This window comes from Melospiza melodia, chromosome 4, assembly GCF_035770615.1.
Source record: "Melospiza melodia melodia isolate bMelMel2 chromosome 4, bMelMel2.pri, whole genome shotgun sequence".
Lineage (NCBI taxonomy): Eukaryota > Metazoa > Chordata > Aves > Passeriformes > Passerellidae > Melospiza > Melospiza melodia.
In genome coordinates, this window is record NC_086197.1 from 93581935 (window position 1) to 93605094 (window position 23160).

General features: G+C 36.4%; 1 protein-coding gene across 3 annotated transcripts in view; it reads right to left on the bottom strand.

Annotated features, from left to right (window-relative positions):
• Nucleotides 1–5786: 5786 nt before the first annotated feature.
• The window catches only part of HGF (hepatocyte growth factor), a 55440-nt gene continuing 38066 nt past the window's right edge, over nt 5787–23160 (bottom strand). For 2 of the 3 annotated variants that reach the window (XM_063155618.1, XM_063155617.1), the window contains exons 9-18: nt 22464–22591; nt 20963–21065; nt 19170–19309; nt 17114–17152; nt 16554–16650; nt 13824–13898; nt 13084–13230; nt 12293–12399; nt 10271–10416; nt 5787–8162 (exon numbers count right to left, since the gene is read on the bottom strand). In XM_063155618.1, the coding sequence (XP_063011688.1) occupies nt 7992–8162; nt 10271–10416; nt 12293–12399; nt 13084–13230; nt 13824–13898; nt 16554–16650; nt 17114–17152; nt 19170–19309; nt 20963–21065; nt 22464–22591 (1153 nt within the window). In that variant the 3' untranslated portion in view covers nt 5787–7991. Of the gene's footprint in view, nt 8163–10270; nt 10417–12228; nt 12400–13083; nt 13231–13823; nt 13899–16553; nt 16651–17113; nt 17153–19169; nt 19310–20962; nt 21066–22463; nt 22592–23160 lie in introns of those variants that run through there. The other variant, XM_063155619.1, reaches the window with a different exon arrangement.

The window sequence follows — 23160 nt, forward strand, 5'->3', positions numbered from 1 at the left end:
TATTTTTTTTCTTTTATTTTCCAACCATATGTATAAACCAGGCAGGAAGGTAGGACTTAAAAAAACTTACAAAGAAAGCCAGAGGAATTAATGCTCAGGGATTAGTGCTAGGGAGTTATATGAATCAAAAAGTTGTTAACACTAAGTAACATCAGAGGGGATTAAAAAACACAATGCTTGCAAATACAGCCTGGTGTTCCTGCTTAAATAAAAAATAAAATAAAGTGAGAAGCCAGCCTGACAAAATAGGACTTTAGAAAAGACTCCTAACTAAATTAATTAAGATAACTGCCCAGAAAGAGCTCTGGTAAGGAAGCAGGTTTCTACAGGAAGAATATTCACTTTTAAGGCAGCTTTAAAATTAAGGCCAGCCTCTGGTGATATCGACCATAAATTAAAGTGGAATAAAAGGAAAAAGAAACCATCTAGAAGGATCTCCAAAGGCCCATGCACTCTTTCAATTAACAGTGTAAATACAGGTGGTTAGCACTAATTCCCTAAAGCATTTGAGCATCTTAAGGGCCAAGGCTGAACTTTTTTAACTTCTATATATAATATTGTAGCTTTCACTTGCAGGCTACAGTTATACCAATGTATAAAAACTAGATCACAGATGGCTGAAAATTAGCCAAGTCTACTTTGTCTGCTTCCAGAACAATAAAAAGCAATCCTAGAGCTTGTACATTGTGCCAGGAAGAATAGATACACATGTGTCTCTGCACACATGGGCACGCACACACATCCACAAAGACACATGCAAACATGCAATCACTACAGACCTGAATGGATTGGTTTGCATCCAGCTAATCCAGAGCATGGCCAAAGGATAAGAGGTATATAAGATTTTATTCCAGCTCAGGCTTACGCTGCAAATGTTTGTCATCACAAATGTGCCAAATCAGGATATCAAAAATTCATATCTGTGGCTGGCACTATAAAGCTTCTCCATGTTATTCTTGGTTAGTTTGAAAGTGAGATAAGTTGTCCTGGTAGGACGACCTCTCTTTGCACGCTGTTTTATTCCTGTGCCAAGGCACTTGAGTTATCACAGCACTGGGACAAGGAAAACCCCAGGTTAAAATCCTTTTCCTGAAGTCTGTGTGTAGATTGTGAATTTATTAATTCTAGATTAATAAAGATACCACTGTGAAGACATTTATGTGCATTTGGGTGGGTGTGATGTGCACTTGTTTCTGCGTCCACGTGTAATTTGTGTGCTTGGGGTGCTCAGCCACACCAGACCTCTGGCAATGTATGCATGGTTTGGTATGGATGGCTGTGAGCACCTCCCCGGGCTTTGCTGATGTGGGAAGTGTAGAAGCCATCTAGCCCACAAGAATATTCCTTTCCATGAGTTAATATACTTGATGGCAAGTTGGGAACATCAGGGCATAGCTGAAGGCTGGGCTGCAATGAGTTTTCACTTCCTAAAGGTATTTTAAGGACTTTTTCTGAATATATGTAACAGAAAAAAAAATTGAGGCCATGTGTGGACTTAACCAACAGAAATATAGGTTACAAAGAATTGAAGGAAAAGGCAATAATTTGGACTCATCTGTCTTGTGAGGATGCACAGAAATGGAAAGCAGGACTTTCAAGTGAACACTTAATGCAAATCTTCCACAACTTACACTGCTATGAACAGAAAATTTTCAGTGATTTCATTTTAAAAAATTTAAAATAAACAATTAAAAAATTAAATTTAAAAAATTGGAGAAGGAGTTCTGTGATGGCAGTTTTGTAAGTGCTCTGTGAAGTGAGAGCCCTGTTAAACACAAGGCTGAACAGCAGATGGCATATTTACGCCCAAGACACGAGACTGTTGTTGACATGGTTTGAAACAGCAATGTTGATGTAAATGCATATTTGCTCATTGTGTGTATAATGCTGACATTAATCCTCAAGAAAAGAAAACCATCTGGATTTTTTTTAGTCAGTATTATATGAACTGAATTAAATACTATAAAGTCATATTTTGCTGAAGGCAAAACTTCTCTCTGTCAAAGAGAAGGACTATACCCTTATTTGTATTTTATACTAGCCTCATTTAATCTAGTGCATACCTCTAATGTTGTCTTTCTTGCCTTATTTTTGATAAATTTTTATGAATTGCACTGTCTTCTACACAATATTTCTTCCAGTAGAATGCATTAAATACTCCAGTTGAGGTCAGCACTAGCTTCAACAGATAAAATGTGAGATATCTCAAGTAAATGACATCTCTTGGACTCTGAAGTGGTACATTTATTTGCTCTGGTGGGGAGTTTTTCCCTAAAGAGTTTATTATTTTTTGTATAAAAGCTAAATTAATAGCAAGTGCATTCATCATGGGTTTTAAGATTGTTGTTGTTGTTCCTCTTCTTCTTAATAATTTATAATGATAAAATTATTGTTGCTATTATTATTTAATGAACAATATCTGAATAGTAAGCAAATTAACCAATTCTCATCTTCAGTCAGACTCTGAGCAAATTTGATAGTCTGAAGTTGAACTTTGATGCTCAGCATTGAAATAAAATGTAGATTTTCTCCCTCTGATACTCACTAAGAGTCTGGAACACGTCCTGAGCACTTCTTCAAGACAGGATCTGAAACAATGTCAAGACAAAGTCTGAGGGGTTTAGAAGGAAGATTTGGGACATATCTATTAGCTCTAGATTGGGCTAAATAATGTTTTAAAATAGTGTTTTGACAGTGATTTCAATGCAAGTAGGATCAGGACTTTGGACATAGAAGCACAACTTGTCCTGTATCTTCTGTGACCATATGGAGAAGTCATTGCATCTTCCCAAGTGTTCTCAACAAAGTGAAGTAGATTTAACTATTAAGCTATTCTACTGCAGCTTTTGACACCATACACCCTATGTTATAAAAACTGAGACAACATGAAAAAAAGAATCTTTTTTATTTTAGGGCTTATTTTGTTATTAACCTTTTTATGGTCTGCCTTTTCCCTCCCAGCTGTTTTCTTTCCTATTTATTGCACGTGGGTTTTATTGGAACGTAGCTGTCCAGAACTCGGTGCTTTTGAAGGCAGAGTAGATACAGAGCTGAGCCCTGCTAAATGGCCTGCTCTGTTTACATGAGGCTTGTTAAATAACACAGAGCAGAACACAAGCAGTGAGCACCAACGTGGGCTTCCATCATTGATCATCTGCAGATTACAGTGTTCCTGCAGCTACAAAAGATAAAGCCACCACAGAATGTAATATGAAGGCAATATCCTATTATTTTTGTGGTGCAAATTTCTGTACAAGCAGTTAATTCTCACGGTTCCCAGAAGACACACAGGTCACCTGAACATACTGAAAGCTGAATGTAAAACTGTAGCAAAGTATTGTTTTGACATGTGGAATATTTACAGATTTTTTATAGCTTTTGAGGCACTCCTGCATGGTGGAAATTATTGAAAGCTTCCCAGTGCTTTCAGGAGTTCCTGATAAAATCCATTGATTTTATGGATTGATTAGAAAACTCCCTCTTTGAAAAAACACACACACAAAAAAGTGATGTTTGCCATGGAAAACTCAGAATCTGACTTCAAACACTCTGCATATGAGTCTATTTGAAAAATGAATCACTGTGGATATAGCTGGAGCAAATATATATTTAAATCATCGAAATCACAGTGCAACCAGAAATGCTTACAACTTTGAAATTTTAGCTGAATAATGACAAAGAAGTGTATTTATTCAAATAAGTAAAATTCCAAGCCTCTCATACTAAAATTTTAATGAACTAAAACTTCAAGGAAAATATTTATGTTTAGCTTGAGAACGTCCTTTCCACTGCAAATATACTCTCACTGTAATATGCTTAGACCATTCTCAATGCAGAAATAATTCAGAAAGGTACTTGGGAACTCTCAACAAGATCACCATGTATTTGGCTCTTTCTTTCATTTTATTTTCAATTCTGCAATTGGACACAAGAGGATCTTTACATCACCAGTCCTCCTTACTTTGCACATTAAAATCCCTCACTGGAATTGGAACTAGGAAACTTGCAGTGGGGTTGTGGCCTTGTTCTTTCAATAAGAAATGTAATGCTAATTAAGTTTTGTTGTTTTTTATAAAATACTTTATTAAGAATAATAAGAGTAAACAAGGTTACAAAAATACCAACTTTATTAACTAATGAACATGTTAATTACAGAAGATTTGTATTACAAGTTATAACCAGAGTGTTCCTTTTTCATTAGGCATTCATCAAGTTGTACTTAATTGGGAGCATTATTCTTCCCTCTTAAATAAAAAAAATTCTTTTATCATACACTGAAGTCCACAGGCAGCTCCCTGAAGTTAGATCCCATGCAAGAAAACACCATACATAAATGCCCAAGGGTATTTTTAAAAAGGAACACCAGAAAACTTTAGGGTGAAAAGCCATGTCAGTTCCTGCCAGCAGCCCCAACATTCAAAAACAGTAATATACCAGTGCACATGAGGGAGGAAAAAAATAATTGGTAAGGAGACAAAGCTAAATAACCAACCTAATAGGCTTCCTACAGTCTCCATGGGGGTCAACTGGTTTACAACCAGCTTTGCAGAAGGATGATGACAAAGCCTCAACTCCTGCTGAGGTTGCCTTGGAGCTGAGAATGTGTACAAGGATCCATGTGGAAAAGCACTGAACAACTCTTAGGCCCTGCTCTTTTGACAATCTCATTCACTGAATTCAAGGGACATTTTGCCTGAGTAGATTTTGACCCCCAGAAAGATATTTGGACCCTCATCTGAAAAGCTCTAACTCAAGTGAGTAGCTCTGTCAAGTACATTGGCATTGCCTGCAGGAAGGGATCGCAGAATGCCTCAGAGAATTTTAATCTTAAATGAGAGAAGAAGATTTCAGCAGTAGCAGCAAAAATCTAGACCAGTACATTCCCAATGAGAGCTACATTTTTCTGAGGGTCATGAGGTTTATGAGAGAAAAAGAGATAGGGGGAAAATGTTTTTAAGGGAAAAATGTTTTCTTTAATAAAATGAAGACGTGTTAGCCAGTTCTAATGCCCAAAGAAAATAGTAATTAAGTTAAACTAACTTCAGTTGCACAAATCACCTCTTAGGTATTCATTCCATAATTTTATATCTGAAAATTACACCTTTCAGAGATCAAGGATTAGTTGCAGCAAAGAGAATGAGAATGAAATTAAATGGAGTTTAAGAATGTCCTTAACAAGAATTTAAGTTCTGTACCCTTTATTCTAATCTGATTAAAATCACATCTATGAAGTAAAATTCAGATCCTAGTGAAGTTAATTAGGGGCTTTTCAGCATTTAGATGGGCACTAGATCAGGTTCCCTTGTTATAACAGACAGAAAAAAAAATATTAGAACAGTGAAAAAATATCTATGGAGTGTCCTTTCTTAAGAGAGTCCTGTAGTTATAACAGTTGCCTGGTACGGTACCATTGGTACCAACAAGAAATATTCACAGGAATAAATGAAGTACAGATTCATTACCACATATCATTATTCTTCTCTTCCCTTGCTCTTCAGGATCTCAGGTGCCCTCCATTCTGAGATTGGGGGAGCAAAAGTACCTGGTAAGCAAGTGCATACAAACTTGTTAAGTTCTGGAGCATCAACTCTGCACAATTTATTTTACTGAGGCACTGCCCAGAACAAACAGGTAAAAATCCTTACACGTTGTCTAAGAAAAAACAGTATTTTTTATCATATATATATGTGTGTGTGTGTGTGTGTGTGTGTGTGTGTGTGAGATATATATATATATATATAAAAATCACAGTCTTCTGCACAGCAGAAGCTTATAAGTAAAATATTTTAGGATTCAAATTTTTTAGATAGACATAACAAAATGCCTGCAAATATAATACAGTGAGCACATGACAGTTCTTCGAACACAAAGAGTGAACATGGAATTGTATATTTTATCCACATTCTACTTGTGGCTGAGAACAAAACTCACTTGGAGTTTTTTAAAAGTCTTTCTTAAAAATGTAATCCTTTCAATAAGATGTGGTCAGTATATACTTAGTACGAATACACTCTTCACCTACATGACAATAATTAAGTGTAAATACAATAGGCTAAATCCTGCCCTCTTTAGGCCTGGTAAGTAAGAGAGGCTAAAGGGAGCATGAAGCCTTCAGAGGTGGCCAGAATAGATTGAGACAGACTGTCTGCATAGCATCCACAACCTTGAATGTGCTGCACAGAGAAGTCACATCTTGTCCAAAGAGATTATTTACATCAGGAGGAACTTCAGAAGCTCTGCTTGCTGAAACACTTTGCCCTATGTGCCAGTAGAATCCGCTGGAAATGTGGCACAAATCTCAGCGAGCCAAGCCTCTTAAGCACGGGCTGAAACTCATCCCAGCTCACCAGATGTAAGCATACTGAGTCCCACTGAAGTCAAAGTGCACTGCTGAAGAAAATTTGGTGAGCCAAGACGAGGCCTGTCTCCCATGACATCTCCCCTGAAGTGGTTGCTTTCTGACAGGGCAGAATTCAACCCTGCATCTTCTGCATGAAATGTCCTTTTGGATGAAATATCCACACCACGGGGTCAGACTTGTGGCTCTGCAGTTACATATGATACACAGACCAAACACTACTGGAAACATTTACAATTTACACAGTCACAAGTGAAGCAACAGTGCTGTTATTTATGCCATTACATGTACAGTAGTAAAACTAACATTGGATATATGTCATATCAATTTTCCAGAAATTAAAGGGTAATCAGTGCCACCTATACCAACATATTTGTACAAAATTTCCAGACATAAAACTAAATGCCTACAGAAGAACAAGCACTTTTCATAGATGATGATTTTGTGTTCCCTTTCCCTATCAGCAAAAAGGAAAATGATTGTCCCATACATAGACTGGAAACAAGCAAATAAACTATTGGTGATGTTGTCCATATTAAATACAAGATCATATGAATCTCTGCAATTGTTTTATTATATTGAAGTGAATTATACAAAAGATAGACTTTTTTCCAAATCTAGTTAAGGTTTTATTAAAGTTCTCATGGCTCTGAAAAACTATTAACGTATAACTTACTTTTCCCAGTCTTAAGTCTCTCAGCCAGGTGCTAGATTCAACTGTTCTTTTTCTTGCTGTAAATGCAGAGTTCCATAAAATAACTAGAACCAACCAAACTTTAAATACTTGTCTGTTTAGAAAGATTTGGGCATATTTGATTTAAATTTCTTTCAATGCCCAAAGTCTTCCAATAGCTACTCAGGATTACTTTTTCAAACTGTATGAGATGCTGTCTTTAGCCTTGCAAATCCACAGCTATTTCTCGGTCAGATTGTAAAGGAATGATCAAGAGTTTGCTAACCAAAATGGGGTTTGAGATATCTGTTAGAGGACCATATATACAGTGAAGGAACCAAGTGCAGAACTAGAGTCTGTAAGCATTGTGTAAAAGAAAGTGGTAGTGACTTCTACGAGAACTCTGCTTATGGCAGGCTTGTCAAAGTCCATCAAAAATGAAAAGATTGCTTTCTAAAGATATTATTTTTTTATAAAGTACTGAAATCTTTGACCTCTTATAAGGGGGAAAGAGAAATATGATCATAAATGCTGTCCTGACAGACGCATATATTTCTCGGTAGGGCTTTTGTTATATATGAAGAGAAATATATGGCTCATAGAAAGAATAAGATGTGTTAAGTAGAACTATAACTTGTTTCTCCTAAGATAATCTGAAGAGCAGCATCAAGGAGGTCATATGATCTATTTCTACAAAACCATTTATCATCCAGTAATGTCTTTGCAAAATTGTTTATCCATTCAAGTATCTTCAGGAGATATGTCACCATACTTGCATATACTGTAAGTCACTCCAACATTTATAAAACAACACTGATAGACAAAAACACCAAAAACACCCATAAATATTAAAAGAAGCTCAAGAAACTTGACGATCAAGTACTTAAAAAATTGTCGTTCTTTACATTACACATTAATTACAGGCTGTCCAGAATCTTTCAGTGGGAGTTGTTGACTTTTTCAGGGTTTTCTGTAGGTCATCATAATCTTGTGAATCCACCGGGAATAATATGAGACCCGAACAAAAATCCCAGGACGATTTCGAATGGCGCATCCACGGCCAGGAACAATGACACCAATTACAATCTTCAGCCTGTTTTGTTCACAAACCAAAGGACCACCATAATCTCGCTGGGAAAAAAATAAACAGCATGAGTGTCACTTCTCAAAATGCTCCAAGACACAGCTCCCACCTGTCTGCTACTGAATGGTTTCTTTTGGGGATGGCAAGATGCACTAAGCAATAGTGTTCTTGCCATAGGACATAAACCAAGTTACAATATCTTTTTTTTCATAACCAGAACTTATGACAAACAATGTCAGAGTTGGCCTCTGACCTTTTGCTCCTTCTGTGCAAATTAAGCTCTGTGATCCATCTTTACATGTCATTCTAATGACTTCAAACCACCAGATTTTATTCACCTCATTCAGCTACCTGCAAGCCTAATATTTTTTATGTGAATATAAACCAGATGAGCTGAATGTGAGTTGACAGATAAACATTTTTGTTATGATGACAGGCTTTGCATCAAACATATTGATAAAGTCAGGATAGTATATTTCTTTCAATCATCTTGCAAGGCCCTAGGATGAGAATCTGTATGTACTAATAGGCAGAAGGAATAAAAAGCATGATAAAAAGGTAATACTTTTTTAAGCACTATTTTGAGACATAACTTGTTAAAATTTTTTTTTTCTTTTTTGTTATTTTGAATGAACGAGACACCTATACAGTAGTTTATGAATTACATGAAAATTTGGAGTGTGACCCACTGAGATCAGAGTTAGATACAATCACACAGATCTGGGACTCGAACACAGATGCTGCAGCTTCTACCAAGGCTAAAGGTAGACTGGACCCTGGAAACTTGCTGCAAAACTAGACAGCAAATTCTTATATCAGACAGTGAATTATTGTTTAAAAAAAGGAAAGCTGACAATTAGCATTGCATTCTCTCTGGATCACCAGAGAAACAACAATGCTTGACCTTTATTTGGTTTGGGATTTTTTCTGACTGACAGCAGACTAGTTCCCACATGAACAATGAACTATGTCAGAGCCATCAGAGCTGCTCATAAAACACTTTCAGGAGTGGAGTTTCACCTGCCAATCTGATTTTGTTCCTCTGCCTGTTCTCTGCTGAGGAAAGTAGCTTCAAAGGAGAACTTAAGGAGCAGGAAACTGCTCAGTGATTAAGACTGATTGCTAATATTAATTCATTCCATTTATTCTTGCAGGGGAAAACAAAGTGCAGGATCCCCAGCAGACTCCCATGCAGATGTTTCATTTATAAGTCTTGACAAGTCTAAGACCTCATTTACAATTAAACATTTTATTTTGAAGAAATACTTTGGAACAAAAAATGATCCCATAGATTATTAATAACAAATGGAAGAGGACTCAGCTTTATGAAGATGACCTCTTTTCTCCATGGTTTGGTGGTACCCTTGGGTGGGGAAAATTTTATTACACAGTTAACATTGGTATTAGGAAATCAACAATCCTATTTCAGATAATAAATACTTTATAATGTTCATGACTTCCCTCCTTCTAGATATCTGCAGTCAGATTTTCCATCAAAAAATATTTATCTTCCTGTAATAAATTATTTACAGCTTTTCTCCTCAGATGTCTTTTCTCCATCATCAAAAGTAGTGCTAGGCAAAACAACTGTACCAACCAACTGTACCAAACTCGATCACTGAAGTGGTTCTCCTGTCCTCATCAATATGTTGCTCAGGCTCAGAAGAGCAAAATGCTCCAGCCTTCTGACTCATAAAAACCTCAGTACATTTCTGGATCTTTCTCCTTCCTCATAACTTTATCACCTCTGTTGAGTACTGACTGTTATGTATTTTGCATGCAATGCCTCATCTAAATAAGGAAGTAAATTTGCTCCAGTCTTTGATTTCTACTCAATCAAAACACGCAGCTATTGCTACCACAGAGCCCACCTTTGTCCTTAGTGTACAGAACACAGGTTTGCCTCAGTCTAGTGAAGGTGTTTTAGTGTATGAGTATATATAAGATTCCTGGAAATCTTTCAATGGTGTGGTAGCACAGCGAAATTGAAGTAATTTCTGCACTCTGACATAAAACAGAAGATTTGTAACACAAATCATTTTCCAACGCAAAAGTTAAGCGCAATGAGAATAAGTTTAAAAACCTCCAGTAATTTATTTTTTTGGGAAAGAAATAGACAGGGTCCTAAAAATGTATTAGGAAATGCAGTATTTACCTCACAAGGCCCAGCACCTACGGTTTCAGCCACAGCACAGATTTCAGACTCATTCACAGTAATCTTTCCTTTGAGATATTGGTTGCATTTCTCGTTTCCCAAAATAAACAGGTTTGCTGCTTGGAGAAGGCCATCATAGTTAACTACTACAATTAAAAAGAAAATAAAATTTTAATTGTATTTTAGGGGAAAGAAAGTATTTCAAGACACAGTCCAGATAAACTTATTCATGTAATTTCAGTTATTGTACTTTCTCTCCAAAACTCACGTTTTTGTCTATCCCCACTGTTATCCTGCTTTTTTATTTCGGATTTCTTTCATTTTCTGAAAATGGGATTTACCAGACATTTGTTTGGTTTTCAAGTCTGTTTAGTTCTCTGAGAATATCTGGATAAGTTTTTTAGTACTAGAATAAAGGGCTTTGTAACTGGGCTTACTCTACAGCTCACCACCAGATTGCCCAGTCATCAAAGAAATCAGAAAAAGAGCCTGAAAATGTTATCACTCCCATCAGTGGAGGGAGGATTCTGCTCCCTGCCTTAAACATGAGTTAATGTGTAACAGTGCCTGCCATGGCCTAGGGAAGGATGTGTGACTTGAAAAATACTGTAGCAGAGTGGAGTTTTTCTCAATCTGTGCTGGCTCAGCTACCCTGAATGACTTTGTGCCTGCAAGGGCAGAGCCACAGCCTTGTGCAATCTCCATTCATCAGTGTGAAGGTCAGGAAGCAGGAGCCCTGTGGAGCTTACTCTTGTTCTACATGTCGAAAGACAAGCCTGTACAAGCTGCAAAGATAAATAAAGGGTCCGGACCTGCCCGTTCTCTGCACAGCCATCAAAAAAAAAAAATGCCAAGCTTGCCCTCCACTGACTTATAATCCTGTTTTCTTAAAAAAAAATGGATGTAACACTTCTTCCTGACCGGGATTCTGTGAGGATTATATAAAGTAGTGCAAAAAATATAGTACAAAGTCCTTGGATGACAGATGTTATGTATTTACTGTATTACATAACTCCACAACATTGCAAATTCCCTATCAGTTCTCTTAAGCTAAGCTTTCCTGTGATGCTGTGCTGTGCTCCAGCCTGATGTCCCTGTCCCCCAGACAGCCAATGCCCCTAGAGGATGGCTAATATGGACATGTTGGGAACATCAAAGGCAGTCATTTGGGAGAGGGCTGGTACAGATTAATTGCCACCCACAAAGAAATGGCAGAGTAGTGGCTACAAGGAAGACAGCCTCAGAATTCCAGCCTAGCTTCTGCTCTGCTTCCAGGACAGTGTGAGTGTATTGCTGCTGCTTACTCAGGGTCTGTGGCAAAACAACATTTGAGCACAGTAAATATTGGAGTAATTATTGTCAACTGGCAGCTATTAACTTTTTATCAACACATAATTAGCCAGATATAGCATTTACTAGACTAAATAAATGTCTGTTCTCCCACATATTTGTATTTTCTTCACACAAAACTGTGTTTAATAAACATTAGAAAGGTTGCAAAGTCAAGTACTCAAAAGTTAGGAAATGCCAGACTTAGGGTTGCCTGTGCATGCCTAGTTCGCTGTTATTGTTATATTAATAAAGTCTTTGATTACATGTTTCTGTATTAGTTTTTCCACATGGCCCTGCTTTGGATTACAGAAAGAGACTACTCAAGTAGATGAACAAAGATTTGTCAAAAAACCCTGTTAACTAACTGTTTCTGCAGAGAAATTTTACTATTTTTTCTTTAACATGTAGATTGGTATTTTTCTCTAATTCACTCCTCGAAATGTTTGAATTATTTTGCCTGTCCCTGAAATAACAACAAATAAGGAGAGACTAGTGGAAAATATTTCATGTTAAATTAAAGTTGGATAAAAGGCTCAAAGATTTACAAAATTAGAAAAAAAAACAACTCTATTTTTTAACAAGAAGTGTTGGACAACCGTGGCATCAGGCCATACCCGCAGCCTCACCTATAATGACAAGAGGAAGTAAGTTGTCAACGTATTCATTTAGTTTTTAAAAATAGTTTCTTACATCCAGTGTATCCCCATCCATAAACACTGCAGCTGGTCTTCTCTGGAATGGTACATCCAGAAATGGGCAAGCGGATTATTTCTACAAAATTTGTCAATATAGCAGGTCTGAAATGAAGAAAAAAGTAAATAGATATAATGGATTTTACTTAACCTTCTGAAATGTGTTTTTAAAATTACATTAAGTCTATTATAGACTACAGCAATTTAAAACTGTGCCAATTCTTTTCCTTTCATTTTCTGTTTCTGAAGAATATGATGGATTCTTCTACCTATTTTTTGTACTACAGCTGCCAACTGTCAAAAAATTCTTGAAATGCTGTCACCACTTTTATGCTATTTAACTTGGGTTTTAATCTTAAAAGTAAGCAGTGATGGCATTTCATTTGGATATATAGGTATATTCATATGGAAAAATTTTGAAAGCTTGTATATACACAAAGATCTCAGCTACAATCTGGTGCTTATTCTATAAATTAAAACCATATCCTAGTCCATGTGGGCACTTAGTGGGTTTTCTTGAAATCTCCCAACAAACCTAAACAAGGTTAACAGGAAGAATAATGTAGGTATGATTGCACAGGAGTGACATCTGTTTTCCGAGCAACATTGATGTACCTGCATTTCTGCATGTATCAAATAAAATTTCTTTCAGTTGGAAGTTCACCCCATGGAGACAGCAACTGTAGTACTGGAGATAGTAGAGCAGTGAACTTGCAAATCTCATTTAGGAAGAATCTCACCCAGCAGAAGAAAGTGAAGAGATGTAAATTCACAATAACAGCTACTAACCTGCTGAGTTTCAGTAAGACCAAATCTGACCCTGCAGGGCCATATACCAACTGGGAGATGTTCCGCACTTGTTTGCGCTTCTCCTCCCCCTTTCCTTTGATATTATGGACTCCAAGCCAGGCTTTGTAGTCTTTCAGATCTTTGTACCTAAATGAGGCAAATTTGGTTATGATTTTGCTGACTGTATAATAAAATAACAGAAAAACTCTGCTTAATATGATTATGCTGGAAGATCTTAACTAATGCTCCTTAGCAGAAATGGCTTCATGCTGCCAACTGCTATTCCAAAATCAACATGCTTGGATGTAAGGTTTTGGCCTGAAGCCATTACATAATTTTATCTTTAACTGTTACTAAAATCTTTTTTTTTTCATAACAGTATCCAAACATTTAAATCCTTGGACAGTATGAACCTTTGAACTTTTTTAGTTTTACCCAAGTTTTCTATTTTATTTTGTCCAGTTAAGCAGAAGCAAGAGATTATTCTCATAAAAAGGTAATTGTCTAACCATGACACTTGGAAAATCTATTTATGCTTCTATGTAAAATAGCCAGGAATATTTAGATTTACAGCAATAATAACAGAAAACAGCAAGGTCCCACAGGCCTTTTATATCAGAAAAGCAGTGTTAAAGCCAAACAGGAGGAAAAACTGCTGCATTCAAGTTGAAGAAGCATCGTGCTGATAAGTTCCCGAAAATAGATGGATTTTCATATTGCAAAGTTCCAGACTACTGTACCGAGAAGGGAAACACTGCCTTGCTGTAAGAACCCACTCTTCTTTTATCAAAGTACCACCACAGATATGCTTATTCCTGGAGGAAAAAATGAAAAGGAAAAAGATTAAAAAAAAATAAATCCCACTAATAGTAGTTTCTACATAATCAAAAAGTTAAAAGAATGTTTTGTTCCCACACATTTGCTGGTGAAAAGTGACAGACTGACAGCATTCAAAAACTTGTCTCTGTCCCTTTGCTCCAAAGTTTCAACACTTACAGTAACATGACTTTGCAGAGCTTTACTCCAATGTGCAAAAAAACAGAAAGAAAGACAAATTCAGTTGCTCAGTCCATTTAGTGGTTTCAAAGCTGAATTTGTAATAAGACACCTAATTTAAAATTTAAAAAATTAAAAAAGGGGGGGGACAATTCTTTGTAACTGATTGAAACTGGATTGAAACTTTCAAGCAAGTCCCCAAACTGCCACCAGATGTAAACAACTTCTGGTCATTATTCATGTAAGTATTATTCAAAGCATTGACCTCAAGGTGCAGAGTTCCTATTTGATTACAAGCCCTAGGAGATTTGTGTCCCCACATACTTCAGTTGGAAACAATCTGCAGTGTATGACATCCTACATGTGATTATAGAAAACCTGAAGCATAATATATCAAGTAAAATTAAAGCAATTAAGCATGACAGTAAAAAAAAAATTACTGTGGAATGTAGATTAATTAGTTTCCTTCTCTGTGCCTCCAAAATCACATTTATTTTCTGTAGCTCTTTGGAAAGTGAATCAGAATTGTCAGCAATTTGGGAAAAGCTTAAAATCTCACAATTTATAAATTCAAATCACACAAATGTTCAAAGCTTTACAAAGAACTACTGGATGGATACCAGACTATATATGAAGTTCACAGACAGCAGGATAACACAGAGCTTTGACTTTTTTTTAATCATATTTTGGTTGAGGAGCAAAATATCTGGTCCAAAAGGCTGGAGTCTTCTAAAATGTAGGTTCTAGCTTATTCTATTATAAAAATATCACAATCAGGAGTATAGATATCTTCTTCCACGTTAAGTTTGCATTATTATTGTTTAATACAGACTTTCATCATCTGTGTTAGAAGATTCATTGGGACACATAGAAAGGTTAATTCTTCACTTAAATATGGGGCAAATTTAGAGCTGGTTCCATGAAGCAGATGAAATCCATTTAAATACACTTAAATACATTTGATTACAGAATCTGAATTGGATATACACAAAAATTTCATGGATAAATTTAAGATTTAGAGATGGGCTTTGTTTACCAAATATGAATTACATCTAAGTTTCCCTGGGCCTTCATCATTCAGTCACAGCAATTCCATTTTGGAGTATACAGTTAGGCTTTCTTGCAGAAAGATCAGATGTCATTAAGACTTTGTTTCAGACAATATTCTATTTGCTTCCTTGGTAACAATACAAAATAAAACTACATTTTTATGCCCACGTGTAATACTTCAAGATAGATTTTGCTGCTGGAGTATTTCAGGAATCCCTTATTCATAAAAGGATCTGCAATCATTTAAGCCCTCATGTTTCATGGAATTTTATTGCATAGCAGAAAATCCAGGTTCAACTACCCTAACAATAGCTATTTCAATTTTAGACACCCAGATGTAATTCTGCCTTGCCTGCCTAAAAGTTCATCAAATATCAAGGCTACTTTGAAAACAGTGCAAAGATTAACTTTTCCAGGGAAAAATCTGGTTATTTGGTCAAGGAATATAGTGATCTTCCTCTAGGAATGTCTTTCTGAACCATCCAATACACTCCTAAAAAGGTTTTGATCTGATGGATCTCATACAATGCCAAGGTTACAGGGATAAGAATACATTTAGAGAATGTATTTTTTCTTTTCCTTTACTTATATTTTTCATTTAATACCTCTTTTACAACATAGTTTTAAATGAGATGATGAATCATAAGCTAATAGAATTGAGCTTCCCTTTAGTCTGGGCCAGCAGACAAAGGATGTTTTTTTTAACTTTTATTTTTCATGATAGAAGAAGCAGGGCTGATGCATGAGATATATCCTGTTATAAATTAATGATTCACACTTCCAGCTGATGAGTTATGAACCAGAGAAAAGAGCATAGGAAACAGCCATTCTGTGTTCTGGCTTTTACACAGCAGCAAAGATCTGCCATAATATAATACATGTGTTATACAAAAGTTGTACATGTCAGGATCTTGTTTTACAGAATGCAAAGGATTTCCTTATAGTTCCAACTTACTTATTTTTTTAATACCAAATAAATTTTAATTCCATGCCATGTCATAGGGGACAGCTTTCTTTGACACAGGGATAAATCCTGAATCCTATGCTTCACAAATAAATGCTTTGCCATCAAAGTGAAAATATTGATCTGAAATTCAGTTCTATCAATCTGAATTCTTCACATGCTGAATGTGAAGCCAGTGTTATGAAAAGGTTTGCAGTAGTTAAATGGAAGAACAGAAGACTATGAATACCTTGCAGGTTCATGTGTATATGTTAGCTATAATGAACATATAAAGCATTTTACCAGCAGAGTGAATACTGCGGCATCACCTGACATCAGAGGAATGCTAATTTTCTGCTTTAACAGAACTTAACTGCAATGTATAAATATTCTTTTATTGTTATTATGGTCAACATTTTCTACAATTCTAAAACAAATATCCTAGTAGTTGCATTGCCCTTCTAATCAAAGTGATATTTACCTGTACGTCAAACTAACCACCCATCCTTCGTTAGTTTGCGTTGGGATTCCATTTACAACTCTCAAATGTTTTGTTGAGGCACAAGGAATGGCAGTATCTGAAAGCAGGTCCAGAGATGACATTTTACTAAAAGCAGTAGGAAACCTGCACAGTTGCACATAAGGACCACAAGAAGGTCAATATTTATTATGTATTAACTTTGCTAGTGAAATATCTTTCTAGGCCATCGAAACTACTTCAGTGAAGCTGAGTAGGTCTATTTAAATATCCATAGGGAATATGAAATACATAAATTTAAATAGATTTTTGAGATTTACATATTTAAAGAGCAAACATTGAAGCTCATTACCAAATCTCACTACTGGCAAGACATGACAGTGAGAACAGATAAAGAAATATAACAAAGCTATTCCCCATTTTTCTCTTGTAAAATTAATTTTGCTCAGTTTGTATGGTGGGTTTTTTATAGCTTTACTAATCTTTACTTGGTTTCCCACTTGGAAAGAAATGTCTAGATTTAGAGGATAGTCATGCACTGCACAGTTCATACACAAACTTACCATCTACGGTGGTTGTAGTAGGAGTTGTATCACCTTCACCTAGACAGACACACAAGATAGCCATAATACAAAATTAAAATACATTTAAAAATTTACTACATTTCAACAGCAAATGACATATTGTTAAGTTTAATGGTTCACAAAGTTTTAAACTTCAATGATTTCTTCAGTACACTGCAAAAGCAGTATTCAGTAACGCTTAACAAGGGGGCAGAATTTCATTCCGACAGAATGAAATAAGAAAGGAACATTTTGGAGCAGGGATGTCAAGCATTTTTCTTCTTGGCTGAATCCTGGAGACATCAGGCTGCCTATCATGTTCAATTTACATGTTTCATTCAAACAAGCAAATGCTGAAAAATGAAGTTATCACTTTTATATAAGCTTTTAGGAACTATAGAAGTCATGTGATTAAATCCAAAGAAAACTGAAAGAAATTTTCAATTCCTTAAAAAACTTTGAAAGACATTTTAGGTTCCCATCAGCTACTCTTACTCTTATCAAAACATGATCCCCAAAATCTGGTTCAGTACGTCCATATAGTCCAATTAAAAAATAGTTACAACAAGTTTGCTTAAACTTGTTTCTAAATATTTACCTTCAGTGACACGGACAGAGTGACCCAGCATTATGAACTAGAGGTACAGGGGTAGCTGCTGAAAACTTGCCCAAGAAAAATTTAAACAGTCTCAACCAGACAGATTTCCATCATTAAGAAAATATATGTGTGAATATATAGATACACCACACAAACAGAGGTATATTCATATATACAGATGCTGTTATATCCATAGTGAAATTTCGATGTGCATGTATACACATATGCACAAATGTGTGTGTATAGATGTATGCATAGGTGTGCACACATACATATTTTCTATGTATAACTGTATGTATGTGCATATATATTTATACAGTACTGTAATACTAGTCCATATGAGTTACAATTATTAAACTGGCATATTCCCACTCTGGTGTTTGCAGAAATGTATTACTCACCAGTTCTGGGTGCCCTAAAAATGTTTGCTGAGAGTACATCTTAGGAATTCATAGATCCAAATAATGAACTCAGAATGAGTGAATAAAAAGCATATTTCTTCAGCTATTCTTCATTTATATTGACACAAATAACCTTTTTCACAGTTTTGTTTACACTTCACATAGATGCCAAAATATCACCTGAGACTTCAAATACCACTTTTTAGAGCTGCTGGAGTTCAGGCTGTGAGGAAATGCAGTAGATTGCCTCTAGGAATGAGTGTAACATTATCCTTAACCTCTGGAGATCACAGACATGCATTCAAAAGCCTGATTTACCATTTAAGTGCTCTCCCAGGACATACTGCAGAATAACTTAGAAATAAGAGTTGAAGAGAAAGATTTTGAACATAAATGTGAATTGCACATTTTTCAGCATAAAACTATCTTTTTCTACTTGTCATCAGTTTATTGCTGAATTCCCTAGGATTCTTAATTCTGTTTATTTAAGCTATTTAGATTTAAACATTCAACTCTGGAGGCATGGTTTTCCTAATTCTTGCCAGGAGTTAAATCATCCCATAAACATCCAAAAGCAGAATCTAATCTCTATAGCACATACACACTTCAGCATATATATAGTGAGGTATCCTAACATTACAAAGACAGATCACACAAAGAGTCTCTGAAGCCTGTAGCCCAGAAGATAACTCTGCCTGGGTTTCTTGAGGCCACAGCCAGCATTATGACCGCTAGACAATTCTTTGTCTCCGTCCTGCCCTCATTCAATAGCTAGATCTGTTGGAAAATGTTTGACCATCTGTAATAGCCCCTTTGTGCTCCTGCTGCATAAATAAGTCTTGAAATCTCCAAGCTGGTCAAGGAAAAGAACCCCTTGTTCATATATTGCACAAGCAGCTTCTGTCTGCTCCTTCTCAGTCACGCACAATTGATTCTTGATAGAATCACACATTTTTGCAGCCACGAGTGACAATAGGAAGGTGTGCACAGGCCTGTGACACCGTGGCTTCCCTGGGACTGCACAGCTGGCAGTGCCAGCAGCGTGCCAAGTACTCACATCGAGAAATAGGGCAGTAATCCCAGGGCACAAGAGGATCATCTGTGTAACACCAGGGACCGTGAAAATCATCATCTGGATTGCGGCAATAGTTTTTCTTCAGTTTACTAACATCTGGTTCTCTGAATATTTGTATATGCCTACAGGGAAAAAAAAAATTCAAAGTGTTGAAAAGCTTTATACTATAGCCCACATTTTCAAAGGTTAAATGTTGCTTTGCTCCACATTGTATTATTAGCTGATTGAGAAGCCTACAGGTCAGGGTTTAGGGCTGGTTGAAATCAAAGGGAAGATGAGACCCAAATATTTTCTGGATCTGGGTCCAACTTTCCTCTGGTTTTTAAGCACTGTGTCCACGGGAAAGCTGGGAGGCTTCTAGATCTCCTACTGAAGCTAAAATCTCTAGATACCCTCAGGAGGGATCATTATACTGATTAGAAGAGTGCCTGTGATGCCTTCCTCCTTTGGGGAGCACAGGTTCTATCTCCTGCAGGTTAACAGCACAAGGGAGCATAGAATCTACAAAGCTGAATCAAAGGCAAAAGAAAGGCAAACTAAGAAAGCAAGCAAGGAAGAGCAGCAGGCAATGAGAAAGATGAATGGCTCAGACAAACCACAGTGATAGGTCACCTAAGCTGCAAGCCTACGTGAAGCACTGTAGAGGTGAAATTTTGAGGCCAAAATCTGAAGCAGAAGAAGTTTATTTCTGGCTTGTCAGATACAAGGATACAGGCTTCTTTAGTTACAGCTGTACTTCTCCTGCAGTTCATAACCAACCACTCATGCTGCCTCTAGAACAACCATAACCTGAGAAACTGGTAGAGTGAGACAGATAACTCCTCAAAGAACTTCCCAGACGGAAAATGGGTGGGAGTAAGAAAAGAAAGGCTGATCTGTGCTCTATTAGATGAATGCCATTGCATCAAGCAGCCAGTAGGTTTATACTGCCTCAGTTACAGCAAACTAGGACTTATCATGCTTCTCAGACAGCATGAGCTTAAACCTCTGCTTCCCTTCCCTGGGCAGCACACTGGATATGCATCCTCTCTGTCCCCATCTGTGGGAAGAAACACATGTAGTCCAGCTGATGATACCAGACAGGGCCACTGAAGTCTGCCTTTTGCAATTCAGCTTCCCCAAAGGCTGACTTCCTGACCTACACAGTCCTTCCAAAGGACAATGGCTTGTATGCTCACCACTGTGGCTCTACAGCAAGTATCAAAGCTAATATTGTTATATGTAGTCCTGATAGTTCATTTTACTTCAACAAATAAATTAATTTGCCATTTCTACTACTTGAATATGAAGCCAAAGTAATGATAAACTACAGACATTGCAGGGCTTTTTATTGGCATTTGAAGTCAGTGTCACTAGATTGTAGACTAAAGAGTCAATTTCAGGCTGCAAGGGACATTAGGTGGATTCAAGTCCAATCTCCTCCTTGAAGCAGCATGAGCAATGAGATGAGGCTGATGAGACAACAATTTCCTCTTATTTCTGATATCAGCTCATTATAGCAAACTTTCAAGGGTAAAATAGGCCAGTTAACTAAACACTAAGAAACATCTCAAAGCCTGCAATTACTGGTTAGCCTGGAAAAAAGTCATGTTGTGCAATATATTTAAACACAAAGAAAAGGAAAAAAAAAAAAGGTTAGGAAAACAAGGATATTAAAAGCTCCAGGACATAAGGGGCTACTTTAGAATCAATGCAGATGAAAAAGAGTTGCCATCTGGAGGCAGTATTTATTCAGGACTCACTGAACCATCTCTTTCTGTTTCATATGTACACACCTACGTAAGTCTTCAATATTTTTGTCCCATGTGGAGCAAGTTAGCCCAAATCTTGTCTTGGACAGATTCCCCATGTAACTCTTGCCATTGCCACGATAACAATCTGAGAAAAGAAGGATGAGACAAAAAAGTGGAGGGTGATTGTGCAACATTAAGAAGAAAACACTTCCTTTCCATCAGTAATCCACATCACCAAAGACAAGTGTTCTTTTAAGCAAATCCTAGACACTATTAATAAGACAATTGCATAAATCAGATCAGAAGAAAAATGGGAATTAGTTTTCAAATTTACATAGATAATATCCTGTTTGATACCTTCATTCCCAATACAGCAGTATTTTAAATTTTGCCTTACTTACATGAACTTGGAAAATTTCTTTCATAAATAGTTGGTTTATGATTTATTTAGAAGGGCCACAAAGAATATCCTAAAAGTTGTCAGAAGCTAGTTTATACAAAACCAAGAAAAAATGGTCCCCTATTCCTTCTTCCACAAAAGAGTAGGCATTTGGTTTAGCTTTGTGTAGTTTTAAGATATTGGCAACAGTATAGAATTCTAGACTTAAGTACTTCAGCAAAATCAAAAAATCATCATGACTTTAATTTTAATGTAATTCAAAAACTTGCTTGTTCGCTCCAGCAGAAGTCATGTTTAATTCATAAGCTTTTATCACAAGCCTTTTTGAGAGTTTTCAAGAGAATTGTTTAAAATTATCAGTACTATAAAGACATTTTGCATAAAGCACTTAATTTCATATTCATCAGTATTTTTACTTTTTGATAATTGATACTTTACAAGAAACACAGAATGAATGCAAAAGTTTAATCCTTTCTCTGGCATAAGTCTTGCAACTGCAACTTTTTTAAATTTACGTTAACATTGACTAAAATTTGAAGATGAAGACGTTAATGCAGCTTGATGTAGGGTTATAGGTCTGAGGTCTTAGCCTCAGTTTATGCTGAGATTGACATCCATTCAGGATGCAACATCACTCCTTACAGTAATACCAAAACCTCATGGGAAAAACATTTCCCTGAAGACTCAGAATGAACCTCACAGGCAGAAAGGTAAGAACTCAGAGCATCAATCCCTTATAGACCAGGAGATATTTCCAAGAAAATAAAAAGGGGGAAAATTGCTTTTGGTAGCCTGATACGCAATTATAAAAAGACTGTGAACCAAGGAAATCATCTCAGCTGTGGAAAAAGGCCTTTCAAACTAAGAAAGGTAAAGACAGTAGAGCAGATATATAAATAAGCCTTGTCTAAAAATCAGGTCAAATAAAATCTTTGCTGCAGCTTTCCCTGCTGGAATTACAAACAAAGTGAGAAAGGAATCTCATTTACACCACAATGAACCCCGAGAATGCCAATAAATCCAAAGCAGAGTTACATAGGTGTAATACAGACACGGCTTCTCCAATTTTCAAGGCTGTCTACTTGATGTTTGGAACAGTATGGCATTCACTTGAAATCTTGTTATCACCCTTTCCTCTGTTACCTTGTTCATTTGATACATCACACTTAGGAATCTGGGAGCAATAACCAATACGGATGTTTGGGTCAGTGGTAAAGCACCAGGGTGATTCAGATCCATCTGGATTTCGGCAGTAGTTCTCCCTCAAATCCCTGTAAAAATAAATATGTTAGCTCGCAGCAGGGATAACCTAAACCCACCAATGTGGTCTATTGTTTTTTGTCATGAATTAACAAAAATACAGGCTCATTCAGGTCTCTGTGTTACTGATCAGTGTCAAGTGCAAGGAGATGAGATACTTGTAAGAACAGTGTGAAAAAGAAAAAAAATTGTAATAGAAATGTGTTTATGGAAATTAATTTTCAGCAGACACATGTGTTGATGGGATATGAGATTTCATTTGAAGATTAACAATATTTCCATTCCGGATCCTCCATCAAAATTTGCATGCAACTGACATTGGATACACCTGCAATATATTACAAGTGCTTTTAAATACAAACATTACCAAAGTGCTAAAAACTTCCAGTACTTTGAATGGTTCTGCTGAGTTTGGATAAACAGAGTGCTTTAGACTATCAGTAACTCACAAGAAGCTGAATTGTGGAAAATAAAAAAAAGTGTATCTCGAAATTCCATACAGCTGTTACCTTTAAAGTAAAAGTTAGTCACAAGGGAAAACCTTTAAATGTCTTTTGCAGCTTGCATGAAATATTCAAAC